This window comes from Hemiscyllium ocellatum, chromosome 50 (genome assembly GCF_020745735.1).
Source record: "Hemiscyllium ocellatum isolate sHemOce1 chromosome 50, sHemOce1.pat.X.cur, whole genome shotgun sequence".
Classification (NCBI taxonomy): domain Eukaryota; kingdom Metazoa; phylum Chordata; class Chondrichthyes; order Orectolobiformes; family Hemiscylliidae; genus Hemiscyllium; species Hemiscyllium ocellatum.
The window spans coordinates 1703697-1729078 of NC_083450.1; the positions used below are offsets into that span (position 1 = coordinate 1703697).

A 25382-nucleotide genomic window follows, 5' to 3' on the forward strand; every position below is an offset into this window, starting at 1 on the left:
TCCTAGATCCTGGATAGCACCAGGTGAAGGGAGTGGTGAGACTCCACAGCTGCTGGGTGCCATCGAGTCCTCCCAACCTCTGGGTGTCGCTACGGGAAGGGAGTGTGAGTCCTCCCAGCCTCTGGGTGTCGCTACGGGAAGGGAGTGTGAGTCCTCCCAGCCTCTGGGTGTCGCTACGGGAAGTGAGTGTGAGTCCTCCCAGCCTCTGGGTGTCGCTACGGGAAGGGAGTGTGAGTCCTCCCAGCCTCTAGGTGTCGCTACGGGAAGGGAGTAAGAGTCCTCCCAGCCTCTAGGTGTCGCTACGGGAAGGGAGTGTGAGTCCTCCCAGCCTCTAGGTGTCGCTACAGGAAGGGAGTGTGAGTCCTCCCAGCCTCTAGGTGTCGCTACGGGAAGGGAGTGTGAGTCCTCCTAAAGTCTGGGAGTTGCCAGGGGTAGCATGAATTGAGTCCTCCCAGCCTCTGGGTGTCCCCAAGGGAAGGGTGTATTGAGACCTCGCAGTCCCTGGATCTCCCCAGGGGAAGGGAGGGGTGAGACCCCACAGCCCCTGGGTGTCACCGAGTCCTCCCAGCCTCCGGGTGCCGCTATGGGAAGGGAGTGTGAGTCCTCCTAAAGTCTGGGAGTTGCCAGGGCTGGCATGAATTGAGTCCTCCCAGCCTCTGGGTGTCTCTCGGGGAAGGTTAGGGTGAGACCTCCCAGCCTCTGGGTGTTTCCGGGGGGGCGGGGGAATCGGGAGGATGGATTGAGACCTCCCAGCCTCTGGGTGTCGCTAGGGGAAGGCTGTGGTGAGACCTCCTAGCCTTTAGGTGTCGCTGAGGGACGGAAGTCCTCCAGGCAGCTGGGGGTAGGGCGGGAAGCTGCAGTGAGTTCTTCCCACCGCGGCGAGCGCTGGAGGATGTAGTGAGTCCTATATTTTAAATATAAAAAGAATGAATCGAAACGAACTACGGCAGCAAACAAATCAAAAGCAGAAAGTGATGGAGAAACACAGCAGGTCTGGCAGCATCTCTGGAGAGAAAGCAGAGTCAACGCTTTGGGTCCAATCACCTTTCTTCAGAAATCCTGCAGTGAGTCCTCTCAGCCTCGGGGAGCGCTGGCGGGAAAGACGTTAGTGGTAATGAGTCCTCCTGGTCGCGGGAGGCGCTGGCGGTCAAAGTGAGAGGGTGGGGCAATGAGTCCTCCAGAGCGGAGGGGGCGCTAGCGGTAAAGGCGGGAGGGCGGTGGTAATGAGTCCTCCAGAGCGGAGGGGGCGCTGGCGGTAAAGGCGAGCGGGCGGTGGTAATGAGTCCTCCAGAGCGGAGGGGGCGCTGGCGGTAAAGGCGAGAGGGCGGTGGTAATGAGTCCTCCAGAGCGGAGGGGGCGCTAGCGGTAAAGGCGGGAGGGCGGTGGCAATAAGTCCTCCAGAGCGGAGGGGGCGCTAGCGGTAAAGGCGGGAGGGCGGTGGTAATGAGTCCTCCAGAGCGGAGGGGGCGCTGGCGGTAAAGGCGAGCGGGCGGTGGTAATGAGTCCTCCAGAGCGGAGGGGGCGCTGGCGGTAAAGGCGAGAGGGCGGTGGTAATGAGTCCTCCAGAGCGGAGGGGGCGCCGGCGGTAAAGGCGGGAGGGCGGTGGTAATGAGTCCTCCAGAGCGGAGGGGGCGCCGGCGGTACGTCCTCCGGGCGGAGTTAGCGCTGAGGGGGCCGCCGTGACGGTGAGTCCTCCCGGCGGCGGGGGGCGCTCTGCCGGGCCCTCCGTCCACCCGGGTGCCGGTGGGCAGGTGCCTTCGCCCGGGCAGGAGCCGGTGGTACACCGCGGGGCCTCGGCTGACAGGAGCCGGATGGAGCCTGAGGTAAGCAGCGACTCCACCAGCTGGGTAACGGTTTCCGAGGAAACAGGGGCCTAGCAACGGGACAGGGTCTCCCTCCCTCTCCTGAAGGGGCTGACCCTCACTGGGGTATGGGGTCTCCCTCCCTCTCCTGAAGGGGCTGACCCTCACTGGGGTACAGGGTCTCCCTCCCTCTCCTGAAGGGGCTGACCCTCACTGGGGTACGGGGTCTCCCTCCCCCTCCTGAAGGGGCTGACTCTCACTGGGGTATGGGGTCTCCCTCCCCCTCCTGAAGGGGCTGACTCTCACTGGGATACGGGGTCTCCCTCCCTCTCCTGAAGGGGCTGACTCTCTCTGGGGTACGGGGTTCCCCTCCCCCTCCTGAAGGGGCTGACCCTCACTGGGGTACGGGGTCTCCCTCCCCCACCTGAAGGGGCTGACCCTCACTGGGGTACGGGGTTCCCCTCCCTCTCCTGAAGGGGCTGACTCTCTCTGGGGTACGGGGTCTCCCTCCCCCTTCTGAAGGGGCTGACCCTCACTGGGGTACGGGGTCTCCCTCCCTCTCCTGAAGGGGCTGACCCTCACTGGGGTATGGGGTCCCCCTCCCCCTGAACCTGCTGACCTCTGGTTGCTCCCCGTTTCTTGCCCAAGACATTTCATCAGGTTTCCTATATCTGTGGTCTCCATGATCAGCTCATCCGTCTTTCGCAACCCCCCCCCTCGCACCCCCCCCCCTCGCACCCCCCCCTCGCACTCCCCCCCTCGCACTCCCCGCTGCCTCCATGTTCCCTGCCTACCTGACTGATGTCTGTTTGTCTCACCTCCATTTGCAGAGGAACTGTTCCCCGTTACCTCGCTCTCTGCCTGGTCTCTATCTCTGGGGTCTCCCTGTACACTGAGTGCCTGCAATGTGCTGCTGTTCCTGGTACTTCAGTGGGTCAAGGGAGAGCAGAGAGCTCCATCACAGCTGATAGTCAGCCTGTGCTTCAGTTGCTAGGCTTGTACCTCTCTGCTGGTCAGTCGGGAGGTGAAGGGGGGGGTGTTTGAACTCTGAGGAGAATGACCTCCTCGGTGTGAGAGCTGCCTCTCTCTCTCTCTCTCTTCCTTGATGTTGAAGACGAGTCGTAGCGTTTCCATGAGGCGTGCCCAGCCCGCGCTGTGGATTAATCACATTTCTGGCAACTCGAGAGGAACATGCCTGACCCATCGAAGGGAGTGGCAGCACGAGTAACACAAGTTCCTGCAGCATTTCCTGACAGCTTTGAGTTCGATGTGGAAATCCGGAGACTTGAGTGTGTGAAGTAGACAGACGGTGCAGTTGGTCAGATCGTAGCTCAGCATCGGTACAGCACCAGCGGTCACAGAGGTGTAGTGCACGGGTCTGTATATTGGGCAGCAGTTCACTGAGGAGATGGCCGTTACAGAAGGTGAGTTCACAGTGTGCAGGGAGAACACAGCTTCAAATGGCAGAGCAACAGCTCCCTCTTCCATTCAAATCTCACCAACATCCCTGTGCTAGAGTTCCAAAGCACAAACAGCCACTCACCCGTTGAGTATACAGTTTCTCACTGGGGTACAGGGTCCCCCTCCCCATCCTGAAGGGGCTGCCTCTCACTGGGGTACAGGGATCCCCTCCCCCTCCTGAAGGGGCTGCCTCTCACTGGGGTACAGGGTTCCCCTCCCCCTCCTGAAGGGGCTGACCCTCACTGGGGTACGGGGTCTCCCTCCCTCTCTTGAAGGGGCTGACTCTCACTGGGGTACGGGGTCTCCCTCCCTCTCCTGAAGGGGCTGACTCTCACTAGGGTACGGGGTCTCCCTCCCTCTCCTGAAGGGGCTGACCCTCACTGGGGTACGGGGTCTCCCTCCCCCTCCCCCTCCTGAAGGGGCTGACCCTCACTGGGGTACAGGGTCTCCCTCCCTCTCCTGAAGGGGCTGACCCTCACTGGGGTACGGGGTCTCCCTCCCTCTCCTGAAGGGACTGGCTCTCACTGGGGTACGGGGTCTCCCTCCCTCTCCTGAAGGGACTGACTCTCACTGGGGTACGGGGTCTCCCTCCCTCTCCTGAAGGGGCTGACCCTCACTGGGATACGGGGTCTCCCTCCCTCTCCTGAAGGGGCTGACCCTCACTGGGATACGGGGTCTCCCTCCCCCTCCTGAAGGGGCTGACCCTCACTGGGATACGGGGTCTCCCTCCCCCTCCTGAAGGGGCTGACCCTCACTGGGGTACGGGGTCTCCCTCCCCCTCCTGAAGGGGCTGACCCTCACTGGGGTACAGGGTCTCCCTCCGTCTCCTGAAGGGGCTGACCCTCACTGGGGTACAGGGTCTCCCTCCCCCTCCTGAAGGGGCTGACCCTCACTGGGGTACAGGGTCTCCCTCCCCCTCCTGAAGGGGCTGACCCTCACTGGGGTACAGGTCTCCCTCCCTCTCCTGAAGGGGCTGACCCTCACTGTGGTACAGGGTCTCCCTCCCCCTCCTGAAGGGGCTGACCCTCACTGGGGTACAGGGTCTCCCTCCCCCTCCTGAAGGGGCTGACCCTCACTGGGGTACGGGGTCTCCCTCCCTCTCCTGAAGGGGCTGACCCTCACTGGGGTACGGGGTCTCCCTCCCCCTCCTGAAGGGGCTGACCCTCACTGGGGTAAGTGTATTCAGGTCAGAGTTATGGTCCATGAATGGAGGGGGGTGTTGGACTATCAGCAGGAGAGTCAGTCCGAGGCTGTGGCAGTGTTGCACTGAAAGGGGGCCTGTGAGAGTGAGCTGTTACTGGACTGTCTCTTCACTGTTGGCAGATTCACAATGACCTTACTGTTACTGTGACAGTACCCTGTCAGCACAGCCTTCGGATTAATACAGTCACATTGTGGTGCCCTTGGCCTCTTTCATTGTGTTCAGGAAAACAGTTTGATGGCAGCATTGGTTTTTCAGTGCAGTGTACTCTGTGTGTCTCTACACCCCCATCAGAGGGGAAACTTTCCTCAGTCTGACCGTAGTCTGTCTGTTTCGGAATGAATTGGTGTTGTGCAGGTAAAGCACCTGTTAACAGTCCCATCAAACACTCCATGTAATGGTCACGTGCTCTCCAATAGGACTTGGAGGAAAGACTATGATTATAACTGGACCGGGTGGGGAAAACCAGCAGAACTGCCAGCTGCTGTAAGGAGAGGTCCAAATAATTCATCAGAACTGACTCTCTATCCAGATAGGTACTACTGGTAGGGACAGGTCTGTCACTGTATAACACTGGGGTGCAGTACTGCTGGGGACAGGTCTGTCACTGTATAACACTGGGGTGCAGTACTGGTAGGGACAGGTCTGTCACTGTATAACACTGGGGTACAGTACTGGTGGGGACAGGTCTGTCCCTGTATAACACTGGGGTACAGTACTGGTAGGGACAGGTCTGTCACTGTATAACACTGGGGTACAGTACTGGTGGGGACAGGTCTGTCACTGTATAACACTGGGGTACAGTACTGGTGGGGACAGGTCTGTCCCTGTGTAACACTGGGGTACAGTACTGGTGGGGACAGGTCTCTCACTGTATAACACTGGGGTACAGTACTGGTGGGGACAGGTCTGTCACTGTATAACACTGGGGTACAGTACTGGTGGGGACAGGTCTGTCACTGTATAACACTGGGGTAGGTACTGGTGGGGACAGGTTTGTCACTGTATAATACTGGGGTACAGTACTGGTGGGGACAGGTTTGTCACTGGATAACACTGGGGTACAGTACTGGTGGAGACCAGGTCTGTCCCTGTATAACACTGGGGTACAGTACTGGTGTGGACAGGTCAGTCCCTGTGTAACACTGGGATACAGTACTGGTGGGGACAGGTCTGTCACTGTCTAACCCTGGGGTGCAGTACTGGTGGGGACAGGTCTGTCACTGTATAACACTGGGGTACAGTAATGGTGGGGACAGGTCTGTCCCTGTGTAACACTGGGGTACAGTACAGGTGGGGACAGGTCTGTCACTGTCTAACCCTGGGGTGCAGTACTGGTGGGGACAGGTCTGTCACTGTATAACACTGGGGTACAGTAATGGTGGGGACAGGTCTGTCCCTGTGTAACACTGGGGTACAGTACAGGTGGGGACAGGTCTGTCACTGTATAACACTGGGGTAGGTACTGGTGGGGACAGGTTTGTCACTGTATAATACTGGGGTACAGTACTGGTGGGGACAGGTTTGTCACTGGATAACACTGGGGTACAGTACTGGTGGAGACCAGGTCTGTCCCTGTATAACACTGGGGTGCAGTTCTGGTGGGGACAGGTCTGTCCATGTGTAACACTGGGATACAGTACAGGTGGGGACAGGTCTGTCACTGTATAACACTAGGGTACAGTACTGGTGGGGACAGGTCTGTCCCTGTATAACACTGGGGTACAGTACTGGTGGGGACAGGTCTGTCCCTGTGTAACACTGGGGTACAGTTCTGGTGAGGACAGGTCTGTCACTGTATAATATTGCGGTACAGTACTGGTGGGGACAGGTCTGTCACTGTATAACACTGGGGTACAGTACTGGTGGGGACGGGTCAGCCACAGTTTCATTCAGTGTGCATGTTTGAGTGCAGGTTGCTTGCCATCTCAGCTGTGGTTTACATTGTGTGCTGTGTGGGATCGTTTTGTGAGAGGCAGCATTTGAGACATTGCCTAGCGACTTTGTGTCTGTCACACTGTCCTTGTTCGAGATGAGGAACAAGTAGTTTCTCTCTGTGTGCCTCACCCATTGTCATGTTTCCCTGTCAATAGCTGCAGGGGATTTTTATGTTGGTGATAGAAATCCCCTTTCGATGGTGCTGGGAAAGGTACTTCAGCTTTTCCTGCCCCTGCTCATCATCGTGCACTTTCCCTTCCCTTCAGGCAGCCAGGTCCTGAGGTAATCTCAGGGGAAGTGAGGACTGGCTATCATTTCAGAAGTAGCAACGACTGTGTGTCTAGGGAGAATACCACAGGACTGGATGTTATTCCGGAGTTGGGATTGACTGTTTGCCTAGTGAGACTAACACAGGCCGGGTTAGTTATTGAGAGTTATTCCGGAGCAGCTCTGGCTGATTTGGTGTCCTGTGTCCTGTCTTGGAGAGAGTACAGGGCTCCTGAATGTGAGTTGTGTTGGTCAGCATGGTTACCATTTTGTGCACAGTGCGACCCCGTAGTCAGCAGGTTTGTCCATGAGCCCCTGGTTCTAGTGGTGAGTCCCTGGGCTGGTGAGTTGACCAGCCTTGGTCACTGTCCTTCTGGGAGTTGGTAGACTGCGATGGAGGGTATGTGTTGTGGTTGTGGGGAGGGGAACTCATGAATGTCGATGTTCATTCCCCCCCCCCTTGCGCAGATGGTTCAGGTGTAGCCATGACTGAGGAGAATATCCCCCAGCTTGTGGATTATTTTGTGGTGGCCGGTCTGACTGACACCTCCAAACCCCTGGAAGAGGGCACCTCGAAACTGGCACGGCCTGTCGAGCCCATCGCTGACGTGGCTATCATCATCCGCTCGCAGGGTGAGGAGGTACCTGAGGGATTCACCTGCATCGAGACCACTCCATCAGGACAGTCTGCTGATCTCAACTGTGGCCTCCTCAGCACCTCACACATGTTCCTGTGTTACAGGCGCAGCAGAGAGAAGTTACCACTCATCGACCTCGGGTAAGTCACCACCCTGTAATCCCAGCGACGGGGTCAGCAGCTGGAACAAGCTGGAGAGAGCCTGAATGGCCTCCTGCTGTTTCTGTGTAATAGGAAGGAGGGGCTGAATAGTCTCCGGCTCTCCCTCTGTAACAGACCCGAGGGGCTGAATGGCCGCCCTCCCCTTGAGGTTGACTGTGAGGTCAGTTCAGGAGCTGTACAGGGTGTGTGTGTGTGTAATGCTGGCCCTCCCTACACCCTACTGTGTCTGAGTTTCCATGGCGATGGGTTATTTTTAAAAGCTCCTTTCGGTTATGTCAGCTTTCCCATCTGAGTGTGTTTTCGGACTCTCACTTCCCTTTGGCCAGGCGATGAGCTCAGCAGCAGAGCAGATGATCGCCTCCCCATGGGGAGTGAATGACCGTGGGTACCTTCCTGTGACTGAGCCGGCCTGGTGCTGTGATCTGGAGGGGAGGGTGGTCTCTGCCGTTCTCACGTGCTGCTCTACCGTGATCCACAAGGGACTGAGATGTAGGATGGTTGGAGAAATAAGGGGGAGGGTCTCCGAGAGTAGGGGGAAGGACCAATCCCAAGTGCTGCCCGGGATGTGTCAGGGTGGGGTGTGGGTGTGTGTTTGTGTTGTGTCATAGAGTAATCCAGTTTGACTTGGGCCTGGTATAACCACCACAGGGTCCTGTGTGAGGGCAAAGAGAGACTGAAGCCGGGATGCAGCGTCATCGAGACCACTCCATACAGTCGGGCAGCCCATATCAGTGGAGGAGGTACGAGCCTTCAGCAGCGTACCTTCATCACGTACCGCAGAGCCACAGAGTGCCAGGCACACAGCACGTTGGCGGTGACTGACATCTGTATCATCATGCCGAGCAAGGGCGAAGTGCCCCCACACACCTTCTGCAAGGTGGACAAGAACCTCAACGCTGGAGTGGTGAGCATTGGCACAGGGCTCAGTCTGACTGAGAGAGAGTGACAGGGCCGCACTATCGAGGGGTCAGTCGGTCAGTCACACAGAGACAGGGCCGCACTATCGAGGGGTCAGTCGGTCAGTCACACAGAGACAGGGCCGCACTATCGAGGGGTCAGTCGGTCAGTCACACAGAGACAGGGCCGCACTATCGAGGAGTCAGTCGGTCAGTCACACAGAGACAGGGCCGCACTTTCGAGGGTTCATTCAGTCAGTCACACAGAGACAGCCGCACTTTCGAGGGTTCATTCAGTCAGTCACACAGAGACAGAGCCGCACTATCGAGGGGTCAGTCAGTCAGTCACACAGTGACAGGGCCGCACTATCGAGGGGTCAGTCAGTCAGTCACACAGTGACAGGGCCGCACTATCGAGGGGTCAGTCACACAGAGACAGGGCCGCACTATCGAGGGGTCAGTCACACAGAGACAGGGCCGCACTATCAAGGGGTCAGTCAGTTAGTCACACAGAGACAGAGCCGCACTATCGAGGGGTCAGTCAGTCAGTCACACAGAGACAGAGCCGCACTATCGAGGGGTCAGTCAGTCAGTCACACAGAGACAGGGCCGCACTATCGAGAGGTCAGTCAGTCAGTCACACAGAGACAGGGCCGCACTATCGAGGGGTCAGTCAGTCAGTCACACAGAGACAGAGCCGCACTATCGAGGGGTCAGTCAGTCAGTCACACAGAGACAGAGCCGCACTATCGAGGGGTCAGTCAGTCAGTCACACAGTGACAGGGCCGCACTATCGAGGGGTCAGTCAGTCAGTCACACAGAGACAGGGCCGCACTATCAAGGGGTCAGTCAGTCAGTCACACAGAGACAGGGCCGCACTATCGAGGGGTCAGTCAGTCAGTCACACAGAGACAGAGCTTCACTTTCGAGGGGTCAGTCAGTCAGTCACACAGAGACAGGGCCGCACTATTGAGGGGTCAGTCAGTCAGTCACACAGAGACAGGGCCGCACTATCGAGGGGTCAGTCAGTCAGTCACACAGAGACAGAGCTTCACTTTCGAGGGGTCAGTCAGTCAGTCACACAGAGACAGGGCCGCACTATTGAGGGGTCAGTCAGTCAGTCACACAGAGACAGGGCCGCACTATTGAGGGGTCAGTCAGTCAGTCACACAGAGACAGGGCCGCACTATTGAGGGGGTGGGCGAGGGAGGAAGATGGGTGATGGGATTGTCCAGAGAGGGAGGCAGAGAGATGAAAGGCGATGGGGCAATACTAAGTTAATATTTCACATCAATATTTGCTGTAGAGACTCCTGGAAAATAAATGAGTAATGTCTTAGAAACAGTCCATATTACTGAAGGGAAGGTGCTGGAGGTCTTAAAATCCATTCAGGTAGATAAATCCCCGGGACCTGATTAAGTGAATCCAAGCTGAAAATGTGTTGCTGGTTAAAGCACAGCAGGTCAGGCAGCATCCAAGGAACAGGAAATTCAGGAATGGCTCTGGCCCGAAACGTCAAATTTCCTGTTCCTTGGATGCTGCCTGACTGCTGTGTTTTTCCAGCAAGACATTTTCAGCTCTGATCTCCAGCATCTGCAGACCTCACTTTTTACTCAAGTGAATCCAAGGACCTGGTGGGGCCTCTGGTAGAGATATTTATACATTCAATAGCCTGGGGTGTGGTGCCAGAAGACTGGAGGGTGGCCAATGTTGTGCCATTATTTAAGGAAGGCTGCAGGGAACCGCCAGGGAATCTCAGACTGGTGAGTTTAATGTCAGTGGTGGGTACCTTGTTCCAGGGGATCCTGACAGACAGGATCTATATGCATTTGAAAAGGCAAGAACTGGTCAGGGATAATCCGCATGGCTTTGTGCATGGGAAATCATGCCTCACTAACTTGTGAGTATTTTAACGATATGACCAAAAAGGTGGACAATGCAAACAGACCTTTAGCAAGGCTTTCAACGAGGTGTTCATGGTAGACTGGTTAGCAAAGTTAGATCCCATGGGTTCCAGGGATAGCGAGCGAACTGAATACATAACGAGTGTGACAGCAGGAGGTAAAGGGTACTGGTAGAGGGTTGTTGTTCAGGTAGAGCCCTGTGACCAGCAATGTGCCACTAAGATTGGTGCTGGGTCCTCTGTTTCCCATCATTTATATAAACAATGTGGATGAGAATATCAGAGGCATGGTTAGTAAGTTTGTGGTGACACCAAAATTGGTGGCACAGTGGACAGTGAAGGGGGCTAGCTAAGATTACATCAGGATCTTGATCAACTGGGCCAGGGGGCAGAGCAGTGGCAGATGGAGTTTAATTTGGATAAATGTGAGGTGTTGCATTTTGGGAAGAGAAACCAGGAAGGACTTACACAGTTAATGGTAGGTCCCTGGGGAGTGTTATCAAACAGACCTTGGGCTCTAGGTACTTCATCCCTTGATAGTGGTGTCATAGAGAGAGAGAGAGAGAGAGAGAGAGAGTGGTGAAGAAGGCATTTGCCACACATGTCTTTGTTGGTTACAGCACTGAGTCCAGGAGTTGCGATGTCACATTACAGCTGTACATGACGTTGGTGAGTAAACGTTTGGAATACTCTGTCCAGTTCTGATCCCCCTTTTATCGGAGGGATATCATGAAATTGGAGTGGGTGCAAAAAGGATTGACACCGGTGTTCCTATGACTGACCGTTTGAGTTATAGGGAGAGGCTGAATAGGCTGGGGCTTGTTTCTGTGAAGCGTAGGAGGCTGAAGAGGTTTATAAAATTACAAAGGGCATGAATAGAGTGAATAGCCAGGGGAGCAGGGTCCAAAATCAGAGGGCATACATTTAAGGTTAGACGGGAACGAGTTACGAGGGATCTGACAGACAACCTTTTCACACAGAGGGTGATGCGTGTATGGAAAATCCTGCCAGAGGAGGTGGTGCATGCTGGTACAATTACAGTGTTTAAAAGACAGCTCTATGAATAGGAAAGGTTCCAAGAGCTATGGGTCAAATGCTGGGAAGCCTGGTTGGTATGGACGAGTCAGGCTGAAGGGCCTGTTTCCAAGCTGGATGACTCTATTACTGAGGGATGGTGTCTGCAGGATCAGGGAGACAGGGGCGAAGGAGTTGATATCTGGACAGGGTGGGAGACGGGGTGAGTGGGGGGTGCGGTAAGGAGTGGGTGTCTGGAGGGGGAAGGAGATGGGGGCGAGGGGGGTGAGCGGAGAGGCAGGGAGATGGGGGGGTTGTCTGGAGGGGGTGCGCGAGGGAATGGTTCTGGCGGGGAAGGGGAGACAGAGGGGACTGTGGGATGTCTGCAGCAGGTGGGATCTGGGTGGGTGGGTGAGGCAGGTACCAATCCTTAGGGAGGGAGAGTCCAGCTGCTCAGTAATGAAAGGCTAACAGTGACTTTCCTCTGATTGCAGTGGGGTCCAGGAATCTATCTGTGCTACAAGAAATCAATGGCGAAGGGGACAGCTCTGGCATACGAAGCAGGTGAGCATGAACCCCAGAAGACATCTAACCCAGAGCTCTGGGAACAAATGGTTTCACACAGAATGTAGGAGTTGGTCACACAGAGATAGGACCGCACTATCAAGGGGTCAGTCACACAGAGACAGGGCAGCACTATCGAGGGGTGGGTGGGTCAGTCCCACAGAGACAGGGCCGCACTATTGAGGGGTCAGTCCGTCACACAGTGACAGGGCCACACTATCGAGGAGTCTGTCAGTCAGTTGGTCACACAGAGACAGAGCTGCACTATCGAGGGGTCAGTCAGTCAGTCAGTCACACAGAGACAGGGCCACACTATCGAGGGGTCTGTCAGTCAGTCACACAGAGACAGAGCTTCACTTTCGAGGGGTCAGTCAGTCAGTCACACAGAGACAGGGCCGCACTATTGAGGGGTCAGTCAATCCCACAGAGACAGGGCCACACAATCGAGGGGTCAGTCAGTCAGTCACACAGAGACAGGGCCACACTATCGAGGGGTCAGTCAGTCAGTCAGTCACACAGAGACAGGACCGCGCTGTTGAGGGGTCAGTCAGTCAGTCCCGCACTGTCGAGGGCTGCTGTGCCCTGGTGTGCTGAGTGTCGGAGCCCGTTGCCATGTAGCTGTATTGAAGCTGTGGTGTGTGTTATTTACTCCGCTGTGGTGTGGTGTGTGCACTTTCCAGGTTTGATCAGCCGTTATCCAGGCACTGATGCTGAGTCCTTTCCCCTGCCTGACACCGTGCCAGTCTTCTGTCTGCCAATGGGTGCTACCATTGAAAGCTGGCCAGCACAGCCCAAGTACCAACTGCCTGTCTTTTCAACATTTGTCCTGACCGCTGGCACAGGGGAGAAGGTAAAAGGCTAAAAGGGGGAGGGGGAGGTGGGCTGGGGAACGGGGAGGGGGAGGTGGATTAGGGAGAGGGGGACTGGGGAGAGGGAGGGGGAGGTGGGCTAGGGAGAGGGGGACTGGGGAGAGGGAGGGGGAGGTGGGCTAGGGAGAGGGGGACTGGGGAGAGGGAGGGGGAGGTGGGCTAGGGAGAGGGGGACTGGGGAGAGGGAGGGGGAGGTGGGCTAGGGAGAGGGGGACTGGGGAGAGGGAGGGGGAGGTGGGCTAGGGAGAGGGCGAGAGGGAGCTGGATTAGGGAGGGGGACTGGGGAGAGGGAGGGGGAGGTGGGCTAGGGAGAGGGCGAGAGGGAGTTGGATTAGGGAGGGGGACTGGGGAGAGGGAGGGGGAGGTGGGCTGGGGAAAGGGGGGAAAAGGGAGCACGCAAGGGGGAACAGGGTGAGGGAGGTGGGCTGGGGAAAGGATGAGCCCGGGGTGTGTGGGGTGTGGTGTAATGAGCCCGGGGTGTGTGGGGTGTGGTGTAATGAGCCCGGGGTGTGTGGGGTGTGGTGTAATGAGCCCGGGGTGTGTGGGGTGTGGTGTAATGAGCCCGGGGTGTGTGGGGTGTGGTGTAATGAGCCCGGGGTGTTGGGGTGTGGTGTAATGAGCCCGGGGTGTGTGGGGTGTGGTGTAATGAGCCCGGGGTGTGTGGGGTGTGGTGTAATGAGCCCGGGGTGTGTGGGGTGTGGTGTAATGAGCCCGGGGTGTGTGGGTGTGGTGTAATGAGCCCGGGGTGTGTGGGGTGTGGTGTAATGAGCCCGGGGTGTGTGGGGTGTGGTGTAATGAGCCCGGGGTGTGTGGGGTGTGGTGTAATGAGCCCGGGGTGTGTGGGGTGTGCTGTAATGAGCCCGGGGTGTGCGGGGTGTGCTGTAATGAGCCCGGGGTGTGCGGGGTGTGCTGTAATGAGCCCAGGGTGTGCGGGGTGTGCTGTAATGAGCCCGGGGTGTGCGGGGTGTGGTGTAATGAGCCCGGGGTGTGCGGGGTGTGGTGTAATGAGCCCGGTGGGTGTGGGGTGTGGTGTAATGAGCCCGGGGTGTGGTGTAATGAGCCCGGTGGGTGTGGTGTAATGTGTCCGGGGTGTGGTCTGTCCCGCTGGCAGGTTTATGGAGCTGCGATCCAGTTTTTTGAAGGTTATAGCCGGGAGAAGCTGACGGAGAGGCAGTGCCTGAGTCTCGGATTACTGAGTCTGATCGATCGTAGACCAATTCACACCAAATCCATCCAGACCAAGAAGAGCATCTGTGTCCTCTCTCATTGGCCCTTCTTTGACGTGTTCCAGAAGTTTCTAACCTTTGTGTATCGCTACTCCATATCCGGACCCCATGTATTGCCCATTGAGAAGTAAGTGGTGGCTCACTCCAGTCCTGCGGGGGGCTGCTCTGTTCGATTGTTTGATCTTCAATCTGTCGGCACCTTTTAAAGATTGACAGATTCCTGATTTTCCTTTCACAGGCACATTTCGAATTTCTTGCACAATGTTCCTTTTCCGTCACCTCAGAGACCTCGAATCCTTGTCCAGGTCAGTGGGGGTCAGAGTTCACGTTGGGGTTAGTACTGATGGGTCAATGGGGTCAGCGATCACCCTGGGGTTAAAGCTGACAGGTCAGTGGGGTCGGAGTTCACTGGCATCAGAATTCATCCTGGGGTTAACACTGACAGGTCAATGGGGTCAGAGCTCACCCTGGGGTTAATGCTGACAGGTCAATGGGGTCAGAGCTCACCCTGAGGTAAATGCTGATAGTCAGTGGGGTCAGAGTTCATAGAACATTACAGCGCAGTACAGACCCTTCGGGCCTCGATGTTGCACTGCCCTGTGAAACCAATCTGAAGCCCACCTAGCCTACACTATTCCATTCTCGTCCATATGCCCATCCAATGTCCATGTAAATGCCCGTAAAGTTGGCGATTCTACTGCTGTTGCAGGCAGTGTGTTCCACACCCCGACTACTCTCTGAGTAAAGAACCTACCTCTGACATCTGTCCTATATCTATCACCCCTCAATTTAAAGCCATGTCCCCTTCTGCTAGCCTTCACCATCCAAGGAAAAAGGCTCTCCCTGTCCACCCTATCTAACCCTCTGATTACCTTTTTTGTCTCAATTAAGTCACCTCTCTACCTTCTTCTCTCTAACGGAAACAGCCTCAAGTCCCTCCACCTTTTCTCGTTAGACCTTCCCTCCATACCTGGCAACATCCTAGTAAATCTCCTCTGCACCCTTTCCAAAGCTTCCTCAACCTTCCTAAAATGCGGTGACCAGAACTGTACACAAATATTCCAGGTGTGGCCACACCAGAGTTTTGTACAGCTGCAGCATAACCTCATGGCTCCGAAACTCAATCCCTCTACTAATAAAAACTAACACACCGTCTGCCTTCTTAACAACCCCATCAACCTGGGTGGCAACATTCAGGGATTTATGTACGTGGGCACCGAGATCTCTCTGCTCATCTACACTAACAAGAATCTTACCATTAGCCCAGTACTCTGCATTCCTATTGCTCCTTCCAAAGTGAATCACCTCACACTTGTCTGCATTAAACTCCATTTGCTACCTCTCAGCTCAGCTCTGCAGCTTATCTATGTCTCTCTGTAACTTACAACATCCTTCATCACTATCCACAACTCCACCGACCTTAGTGTCATTTGCAAATTTACTAACCCACCCTTCTACGCCCTCATCCAGGTCATTTATAAAAATGACAACAGCGGTGGACCCAAACATTCACCCTGGGGTTAATGCTGCCAGGTCAATGGGGTCAGAGTTTGCCCTGGGGTTAATGCTGACAGGTCACTGGGGTCAGAGTTCATCCTGGGGTTAAATCTGTGACAGGGTGGGGTCAGAATTCATTCTGGGGCAAATCCTGGCAGTTCAGTGGGGTCAGAGTTCACCCTGGGTTTAATGGTGTCAGGTCAGTGAGGTCAGAGTTCACCCTGGGGTTAATGCTGACAGGTCGGTGGGGTCAGAGTTCACCCTGGGGTTAATGGTGTCAGGTCAGTGAGGTCAGAGTTCACCCTTGAGTTAATGCTGACAGGTTGGTAGGGTCAGAGTTCACCCTGGGGTTAATGCTGACAGATTGGTGGGGTCAGCATTCACCCTGGGGTTAATGCTGACAGGTTGGTGGGGTCAGAGTTCACCCTGGGGTTAATGCTGTCATGTTGGTGGATTTCGGGGATTCTCACTGAATGCTGTGTGTGCGTGTGTTTCAGCTTTCTCCATATGATAACTTGCTGATTTGTCAGCCTGTGACCTCGCCACTCTTACTGAGGTAGGTGATGCTGCAGAGAACTCATTGGCAATGCCTGCTGTATCTGTGTTACGTAAGTCTTTGTGTTCCTTACTTCCCCCCCCCCCCCCCCGGCCTTGTTAAACGGTGCCGTGTTCTTCACTCTGTTTCAGTGGTGCCAGTTATTTCACTCTGCTGCAGAACCTGGGGGCTGAGAACACTGTTACCCTGCTGCTCACCGTCCTGACTGAGCACAAACTACTGATTCACTCGCTCCGACCTGCTGTGCTGACCAGTGTGTGTGAGGCCCTGGTCTCGGTGAGTGTCTCACTCTGTCACTGCCCTGCGGTCGATGTCTGATTGACTGGCACAGTATCACAGGAATGGTTGTCTCTGAACAAAGGGACGGTGTTCAGCTCAGGCAGCCTGCAGACTCCCAGTAACTGGCACCTATCACCTTGATGAGCTTCTTGCTGAGATAGGGAACCCAGAGGGTACAGAGGAAGTTTAACACCAAGACATAAAAGATAGCAGCAGGAGTAGGCCATTAGACCCTTGCAGCATCGAGTTCAGTACCTTAATCCCTCCCCCCCACCCATGTGCCTTGATCCCTCTATCTCCCTCCTTGAAAATGCACCATTCCAGCCTCATCCACTCCCTGTGCTAGTGCCTTCCACAGGCTGCCCCACTCTCTGGCTGAAGAAAGCTCTCCTCGTGTCAGTCCTACGCGAGAGGTCAACCCCTTTTCCTTAAGCTACAACCTTGCTCATCGGGAACATCCTTCCTGCGTCGAACCTGTTTCATCCCGGTAGAATTTTATCACTTTCTCAGAGATCCCTCCCTCATTCTTTTAAACTGCAGTGAATATGTTTGATTTGGTGTATTGTAGTCACATGCCCCTGTTTTGCAGTACAGGCAGGTCATGGCACACAGGGAGAGACAGATTGTAGGGTGTTGAGACAGAAGGAGGCACACAGGGTAATGGCTGCACAGGATGTGCACACAGCAAGGTCAATATAATCCTAACCTACCCAGCCTCTCTCTACATCAGCCCTGCCATCCCAGGTAGCAGCCTGGTAAACCTTTGCTCCAGTCCTTCCATCGCCAGACCATCCTTCCTCAGATAAGGAAACTGTAACCACGCACACACACTGCTCCAGGTGTGGTCTCACTGAGGCCCTGCCAAATTGCAGCATGACCTCCCTTTCCAACACCAAGGAGTAGCATTCCCAGCAACATAAGAGCAGGTTACCCCTTTGAGTCGATTGTGTGTCTCAGTGAGATTACAGCTGGTGTTTGACTGAAATCCATGGATGTGAAATGAGCTGCCAGAGGAAGTGGTGGAGGCTGGTACAATTGGAACATTTAAAAGGCATCTGGATGGATATATGAATAGGAAGGGTTTGGAGGGATATGGGCCGGGTGCTGGCAGGTGGGACTAGATTAATTGAGGGTATCTTTGGTTGGCATGGACAGGTTGGACCAAAGGGTCTGTTTCTGTCCCATATGACTCTGATAGCAGAATTCCAGATGCCCCTGAGCAGCCACTTGCCCTTCCTGGTGAAATGTTCCTCTCCCTGAAGGAGCTGCTCCTGATTTTAAACTGATGACCCCTTGACCTAAACGTTACTGCCAACATTAGAGGGTTCTCTTTATTGACTAATCATTCCCACTCATGGTCACCGAGTCATATCGCACGGAAACAGACCCTTCGGTCCAACGGGTCCGTGCTGAACCTAATCCCAAACTAACCTAGTTCCACCTGCCTGCGCCGGGCCCTTACCCCTCCAAACCTTTCCTATTCATGTATCGAACCAAATGTCTTTTAGTCATTGTCATTGTCCCCATATCCACCACTTCCTCAGGGAGGTTCATTCCACACACCAATCGCCCTCTATGGAAAATATTTGCCTTTATTAAACCTCTCTCCGCTCACCTTGAAAATGAGTCCAATGCATCTTGAAACCCCCCCATACTAGGGGGAAAAGCACCTACCGTTCACCATATCGAAACCCTTCATGATTTTATCAACTCCGAGAAGGTCAAAAACATCTTAATCAAACCACACTGCACCCATCCACATTCCTTAATTTATGTGAAATCTGGTGAATTAATCCCTGGAACTCAGCAAATGCCCTGGCGAACCTCTGCTGTAATCCCTTTGACTCTTCCAGAGCTGTACATGGGGTTGGGGGCCTTTGTCTCACCAGTGCAGACATCCTCCCTTTTATATTCCACCTCGTACCGTAGAAGGGCTGTATGTGCTGTCACCTTCCCTGAACATACGCTCGCTTCATCTGCTGTCCTCCACCTTCATGGTCATTAATGTGTTCTCTCCGTCTCTCTCTCTCTTCCTCCCCTCATACCCGTTTCCGATCTCCAGATGATCTTTCCGTTCCGTTGGCAGTGCCCGTACATTCCACTGTGCCCGCTCAACCTGGCAGATGTGTTGAGTGCGCCCGTCCCCTTCATCGTGGGCGTGCACTCCAGCTACTTCGAGCTCTACGACTTACCCCATGATGTGCTCTGTGTCGATCTGGACACCAACACCATTACGCAGTGAGTCCACATGGTGCCCTCGCTCGCACGCACGCACACTCTCGCACGCACTCACACACACACACACACACACACACACACACACACACACACTCTCTCGTTCTCTCTCACACTCCAGCCCAGAAAGGCAGCTACACAGTTCCCGCTCCCAGACCAAGACAACTCATGCAGCAACATCGGTGCTAGTTTGAGTAGGGTGGGGGGGGCAACAGGGCTGCTAGGTGTGCTGTGACCTGCACTAAGGCACCCCAGTGTCTTACAGTGATCAGTGTCCATTATTGAGGGGGGGGCAGTGATCAGTATCAATTATTGAGGGGAGGCAGTGATCGGTGTCAATTATTGGGGGGAAGTCAGTGATCGGTGTCGATTATTGAGGGGGGGTCAGTGATCGGTGTCGATTCTTGAGGGAGGAGTCAGTGATCGGTGTCGATTATTGAGGGGAGTCAGTGATCGGTGTCGATTATTGAGGGGAGTCAGTGATCGGTGTCGATTATTGAGGGGAGTCAGTGATCGGTGTCGATTATTGGGGGGGGTCAGTGATCGGTGTCGATTATTGGGGGGGGGCAGTGATCGGTGTCGATTATTGAGGGGGGGTCAGTGATCGGTGTCGATTATTGAGGGGAGTCAGTGATCGGTGTCGATTATTGGGGGGGGGTCAGTGATCGGTGTCGATTATTTGGGGGGGGGCAGTGATCCGTGTCGATTATTATGGGGGGGACAGTGATCGGTGTCGATTATTGAGTGGGGAGTCAGTGATCGGTGTCGATTATTGAGGGGGACAGTGATCGGTGTCGATTATTATGGGGGGGCAGTGATCGGTGTCGATTATTATGGGGGGGGGACAGTGATCGGTGTCGATTATTATGGGGGGGACAGTGATCGGTGTCGATTATTGGGGGGGAGCAGTGATCGGTGTCGATTATTGAGGGGGGGGACAGTGATCGGTGTCGATTATTGGGGGGGGTCAGTGATCGGTGTCGATTATTGAGGGGGGGTCAGTGATCGGTGTCGATTATTGAGGGGGGCAGTGATCGGTGTCGATTATTGAGGGGGGGTCAGTGATCGGTGTCGATTATTGGGGAGGGGGGCAGTGATCGGTGTCGATTATTGAGGGGGGGTCAGTGATCGGTGTCGATTATTGAGGGGGGGTCAGTGATCGGTGTCGATTATTGAGGGGGGTAGTGATCGGTGTCGATTATTGGGGAGGGGGGCAGTGATCGGTGTCGATTATTGAGGGGGGTTCAGTGATCGCTGTCGATTATTGTGGAGGGGTCAGTGATCGGTGACGATTATTGAGGGGGGGTCAGTGACCGGTGTCGATTATTGAGGGGGGGGGTCAGTGACCGGTGTCGATTATTAAGGGGGGGTCAGTGACCGGTGTCGATTATTGAGGGGGGGGCAGTGACCAGTGTCGATTATTGGGGGGGGGCAGTGATCAATATTGATGAATGGCGGGGCCTATGAACACTGTGCGATTGATCCTTCTCATTGGTGTTGCTGCTGGGTTTGAACCCTGTTTGTTCGGTAGTTTAGTTTGCAATTCTGGCTAGCATGGGCTGGGTGGGCCAAAGGGTCTGTTTCTGTCCTCTGTGACTGTCTTTGCTGATCCTGAGACCAATGAGCACACCTTTCTCACTGCGATCATATTTGTCTCTCTGAGTTTCAGGAATGAGTATAAGAAGAGTCTAACCCTGCGAGCGTTCCCACGGAAACCGTGCAAGGTGCTGCTGAACTCCTTGAACCTGTTATACCAGCAGCTGGATGAATGTGAGTTCAGGTTCAGTTTGATATCGGCCTATCCAGTCACATCTCTCCACGTGGCTCCCCAGTGTACTCCCTCACGTTAAACTTCATCGTTCCTCATTCAGTTACTTCCCTTGTCTCCTTAAACCAAGTCTAACGCTCTAGGCTACAGACCATTCCCCCCAAACACGGATACTCCCAAGCAACTATCTGGGTAATGTCCCCATAAGGCCTGTCGGAGGGTCAGTGCTGAGGGGTGGGCACTGTCAGAGGGTCAGTGCTGAGGGAGTGCCGCACTGTCAGAGGGTCAGTGCTGAGGGGGTGGGCACTGTCGGAGGGTCAGTGCTGAGGGGGTGGGCACTGTCGGAGGGTTAGTGCTGAGGGGGTGGGCACTGTCGGAGGGTTAGTGCTGAGGGGGTGGGCACTGTCGGAGGGTTAGTGCTGAGGGGGTGGGCACTGTCAGAGGGTCAGTGCTGAGCTAATGGGCACTTTGGAGGGTCAAGTCTGAGGAAGTAGGCGCTGTCGGAGGGTCAGTGCTGAGGGAGTGCCGCACTGTCGGAGGGTCAGTGCTGATGGAGTGCCGCACTGTCGGAGGGTCAGTGCTGAGGGAGTGCCGCACTGTCGAAGGGAACCCCACTGGTTTCAGTGCTGAAGTGGGTCAGAGGGAGTGCAGTATGTTTAGTCCATTATTGCGTGATGTCTGGGTGTGTCACTGTGCAAGCCTCTTGCTCCTGTGTAGGAGGTTGCCGATGGTTGTTCCTCCTTCCTGGGACTGTTTGACTTGCTGCTGCCTCTCTCTCCAGTGTACAACAAGCCAGCAGAAGAGGCCACGCTGGAGTTTCTCTTGACTGACTATGATTTGATCTATGGGCGTAGGAAACAGCTGGAGCTGGAGATCCAGGAAGCTTTCCTGCGCTTTATGGCCTGCACTCTGAAGGGCTATCGCTCCTACCTCATGCCCATCACACAAGCCCCCTCGGAGACCACCACTGACTCGAGTTCCCTCTTCAACCTGCAGGGTAAGCACTTCTGTAAGCCAGGGCGGGTTCTGGAGCTGTGTGCTGGCTTTGGCACACTCTGGGTGTGCTGACTGTATCATCCCAGCCCAATCACCGTGCTGCAGGGTCTCTTTTCACTGTCACCAGCTCAGTTCCTGAGACGCTGAATTCACAGGCACCTTATTGTGAGGAATCCTCTGTTGAAGTTCCCTCTGTCACCGGGCTGAGGTACCATGTCCCTCTGTCACCGGGCTGAGGTACCATGTCCCTCTGCCATCAGGCTGAGGTACCGTGTCCCTCTGTCACCGGGCTGAGGTACCGTGTCCCTCTGTCACCGGGCTGAGGTACCGTGTCCCTCTGTCACCGGGCTGAGGTACTGTGTCCCTCTGTCACCGGGCTGAGGTACCGTGTCCCTCTGTCACCGGGCTGAGGTACCGTGTCCCTCTCTCATCGGGCTGAGGTACCATGTTACTGTGAATTAGGGATCACAGCAAAATTCAAACTAGACGCAATCTTTATTCTTGCATGGGATGTAGGTGTTGCTGGTACAGCTGGCATTTGTTGTCTGTCCCTAATTGCCCTCAAACTGAGAATCTTGGCATGCCTTTACAAGGGCATTTCAGAGCCAACCCCATAGCTGTGTGTCTGGAGTCACATATATCGGCCAGACCAGGTGAGGACAGCAGATTATTTTTCCCCCAAAGGACATGAATGAACCAGATGTGTTTCTGTAACATCCAGTAACTGCGGAGTTAGATCAGGCCAGATTCACATTTAATTGCACCCCATTCCACCAGGGGCAGTGTCGGATTTGTCCCCCAGAGCATTAGCCTGGCTCTTCGATGACCAGCCCCGCAGTATTGACTTTGCCAGGGCTGGACAGGGGAATGACCATCTCCTCATTGAGCCATTCGGGATGGAGCCAGGGTAGGGCTGGTGGATGCTGGGTTGGGTTAGTGCACTGTAACCTTTGGTTAGGTGGGCTGGCTGCTCTAGTGATCGGTAACTAGGTGACACAGCTCAGTAACCTGCTGGTTATGAAGCCTGCAGTCTCTCTCTCTCTCTCTCTCTCGCCCCTCAGGGTTCCTGAAAAGCCGGGATCGAGCAAACCAGAAGTTCTACGCGTTGCTGACCAAGACCCAGCTCTTCTCCCAGTTCATCGAGGAGTGCTCCTTCGTCAGCGACCGGCAGTCTAGTCTCGAGTTCTTCGACGGGTGCGTTGAGAAGGTTAGCTGGCCTTCTGTGTAACACCAGAGCACAGACCCTTTCTCTGCAGCAATCTCTCCCCCCCGCCCCCCCTTTACCTTTAATCCACGTTTTTGGGCTGTGGACCAAAATGGGGAAGGGTTGCAGGAAACTTTGGAAGGAGATATGGCAGCTTTTAAACCTGGAGTGGAACTCCTGAGAGTTGTTGCTTTGGTAGGGTAGCGAGAGAGGGACACTCTGGTACTGGAGTCGGGGAAGGCAGTGAGCTGATAGATAGCTTACATTTAGCGGCACGGTGACTCGGTGGTTAGCACGGCTGCCTCACAACACCAGGGACCTGGGTTTGATTCCAGCCTCAGGTGCCTGTCTGTGTGGAGTTTGCACATTCTCCCCGTGTCTGCGTGGGTTTTCTGCCGGAGCTCCGGTTTCCTCCCACAGTCCAAAGATGTGCTGATTTGGTTAATTGGCCATGCTAAATTGCCCATAGTGTTCAGGGATGTGTAGGTTAGGTGTATTAGTCAGGAGTAAATGTAGGGTAGGGGGAATGGGTCTGGGTGGGTTAGTCTTCGGAGGGTCAGTGTAGACTTGTTGGGCCGAAGGGTCTGTTCCCACACTATTGGGATTCTACAAGAAACAGAATTCTATAAGAGTCTCTTGTCACACAGTCATACAGCACAGAAACAGACCCTTCGGTCCAATCTGTCCATGCCAACCAGATATCCCAACCCAATCTAGTCCCACCTGCCAGCCCTTGGCCCACATCCCTCCAAACCCTTCCTATTCGTAAACCCATCCAGATGCCTTTTAAATGTTGTAATTGTACCAGCCTCCACCACTTCCTCTGGCAGCTCATTCCATACAGGTACCACCCTCTGGGTGAAAACGTTGCTCCTTAGGTCCCATTTCAATCTGTCCTCCTCTCACCTCAAACCTATGCCCTCTCGTTCTGGACTCCCCCACCCTGTGGAAAAGACCTTGTCTATTTACCCTATCCATGCCCCTCATGATATTATAGACCTCTATAAGGTCAATGACACTCGAGGGTAAAATGTCCCAGCCTCTCCCTATCACTCAAACCCTCTAACATGCTTGTCAATCTTTTCTGCACCCTCTCCAATTTAGGAATACCCTTCCTATAAGCTGCCACATCTCAGCAATTACTGAGAGACTGAATACTTAGAGTGATGGCCTTGTGTCTGCAATAAAGACCTGGGGGGAGGACTGGGAAAGAAGACAAAGATCAGAGATCAGGAGGACTTGGAAGAAGCAAAAGGACGTTTCATTGAATCTCGGTGCTATTCAGCTGTGTTCGGTTATACCCTGATGTTTTTGTTTGTGTCTGTCTGTCTGGTTGTGTGGGTAAGGGTTGAAGGAGCGAGCATTATATGTCTACCTGTGGCTAATGCTGGTTTATTTTTCAGAAATAGTTTCTTGTTAAGTACCAAAACATCAGTGTTTTCTGTTGCCCTGAGTCCATCAGTCAGGAAATTGGGGGAGTAATTTGATAAAACCTTAGCTCTGGTATCAGCCCTCACTTGGGGGAGCACACAAATAAAGCCCCACTTGTCCCGGAGTCATCACAGAAGTTAAAGGTTTCAAAAAATATGCCGAATTCCTCAGTTTGCCTTTCTTTTGGACCTAGGTTGACAGCAAAAACAAATCCAGTTTTCTTTTGGCAGAAACTGCTAATTGTTCCACGGTATTAGACCCTCACTCCCGGTAAATAATGGTGAACTGTCAGCAATTAAGTCTACTAATTGAAACAGTAATCCACTTACACACTTCCCTTCTATGTGTGCGCGCGCGCGCACACACACACACACTCACTCTCTCTCTCTCTCTCTCTCTCTCTCTCATTGACTCACAGACTCTGACTCCCGCGTTCGTTTTCTCGCACGTTCTCTCGTGCACTCGCGCTCTCTATCACGCGCTAACATACTCACTTGCTCTCGCTCGCTATCTTCCACTCTCTCGCTCTCTCTCTCTCTCTCCCGCACGCTCGCGCTCTCTCTCCCCCTCTCGCTCGCGCTCTCTTCCCCCCCTCGCTCGCGCGCTCTCCCCCCCTCACTCGCGCGCTCTCCCCCACCTCGCACGCGCTCTCCCCCCCTCGCACGCTCTCCCCCCCTCGCACGCTCTCCCACCCCCTCGCACGCTCTCCCACCCCCTCGCACGCTCTCCCACCCCCTCGCACGCTCTCCCACCCCCTCGCACGCTCTCCCACCCCCTCGCACGCTCTCCCACCCCCTCGCACGCTCTCCCACCCCCTCGCACGCTCTCCCACCCCCTCGCACGCTCTCCCACCCCCTCGCACGCTCTCCCACCCCCTCGCACGCTCTCCCACCCCCTCGCACGCTCTCCCACCCCCTCGCACGCTCTCCCACCCCCTCGCACGCTCTCCCACCCCCTCGCACGCTCTCCCACCCCCTCGCACGCCCTCCCACCCCCTCGCACGCCCTCCCACCCCCTCGCACGCCCTCCCACCCCCTCGCACGCCCTCCCACCCCCTCGCACGCCCTCCCACCCCCTCGCACGCCCTCCCACCCCCTCGCACGCCCTCCCACCCCCTCGCACGCCCTCCCACCCCCTCGCACGCCCTCCCACCCCCTCGCACGCCCTCCCACCCCCTCGCACGCCCTCCCACCCCCTCGCACGCCCTCCCACCCCCTCGCACGCCCTCCCACCCCCTCGCACGCCCTCCCACCCCCTCGCACGCCCTCCCACCCCCTCGCACGCCCTCCCACCCCCTCGCACGCCCTCCCACCCCCTCGCACGCCCTCCCACCCCCTCGCACGCCCTCCCACCCCCTCGCACGCCCTCCCACCCCCTCGCACGCCCTCCCACCCCCTCGCACCCCCTCCCACCCCCTCCCACCCCCTCGCACCCCCTCCCACCCCCTCGCACCCCCTCCCACCCCCTCGCACCCCC

At 55.4% G+C, this 25382-nt stretch overlaps 1 protein-coding gene across 4 annotated transcripts in view; it reads left to right on the forward strand.

The window, feature by feature from the left end:
• Positions 1-1664: 1664 nt before the first annotated feature.
• The window catches only part of LOC132805633 (DENN domain-containing protein 4B-like), a 51482-nt gene continuing 27764 nt past the window's right edge, over positions 1665-25382 (forward strand). The window contains exons 1-14 of one of the 4 annotated variants that reach the window (XM_060820818.1): positions 1665-1823; positions 2917-3226; positions 7138-7447; positions 8117-8372; positions 11776-11845; positions 12526-12695; positions 13826-14067; positions 14179-14245; positions 15935-15993; positions 16125-16269; positions 18335-18510; positions 20177-20277; positions 21057-21272; positions 22333-22478. In XM_060820818.1, coding sequence (XP_060676801.1) covers positions 3211-3226; positions 7138-7447; positions 8117-8372; positions 11776-11845; positions 12526-12695; positions 13826-14067; positions 14179-14245; positions 15935-15993; positions 16125-16269; positions 18335-18510; positions 20177-20277; positions 21057-21272; positions 22333-22478 — 1974 coding nt within the window. In that variant the 5' untranslated portion in view covers positions 1665-1823; positions 2917-3210. Of the gene's footprint in view, positions 1824-2916; positions 3227-6874; positions 6908-7137; positions 7448-8116; positions 8373-11775; positions 11846-12525; positions 12696-13825; positions 14068-14178; positions 14246-15934; positions 15994-16124; positions 16270-18334; positions 18511-20176; positions 20278-21056; positions 21273-22332; positions 22479-25382 lie in introns of those variants that run through there. The other 3 variants (XM_060820819.1, XM_060820820.1, XM_060820821.1) reach the window with 3 other exon arrangements.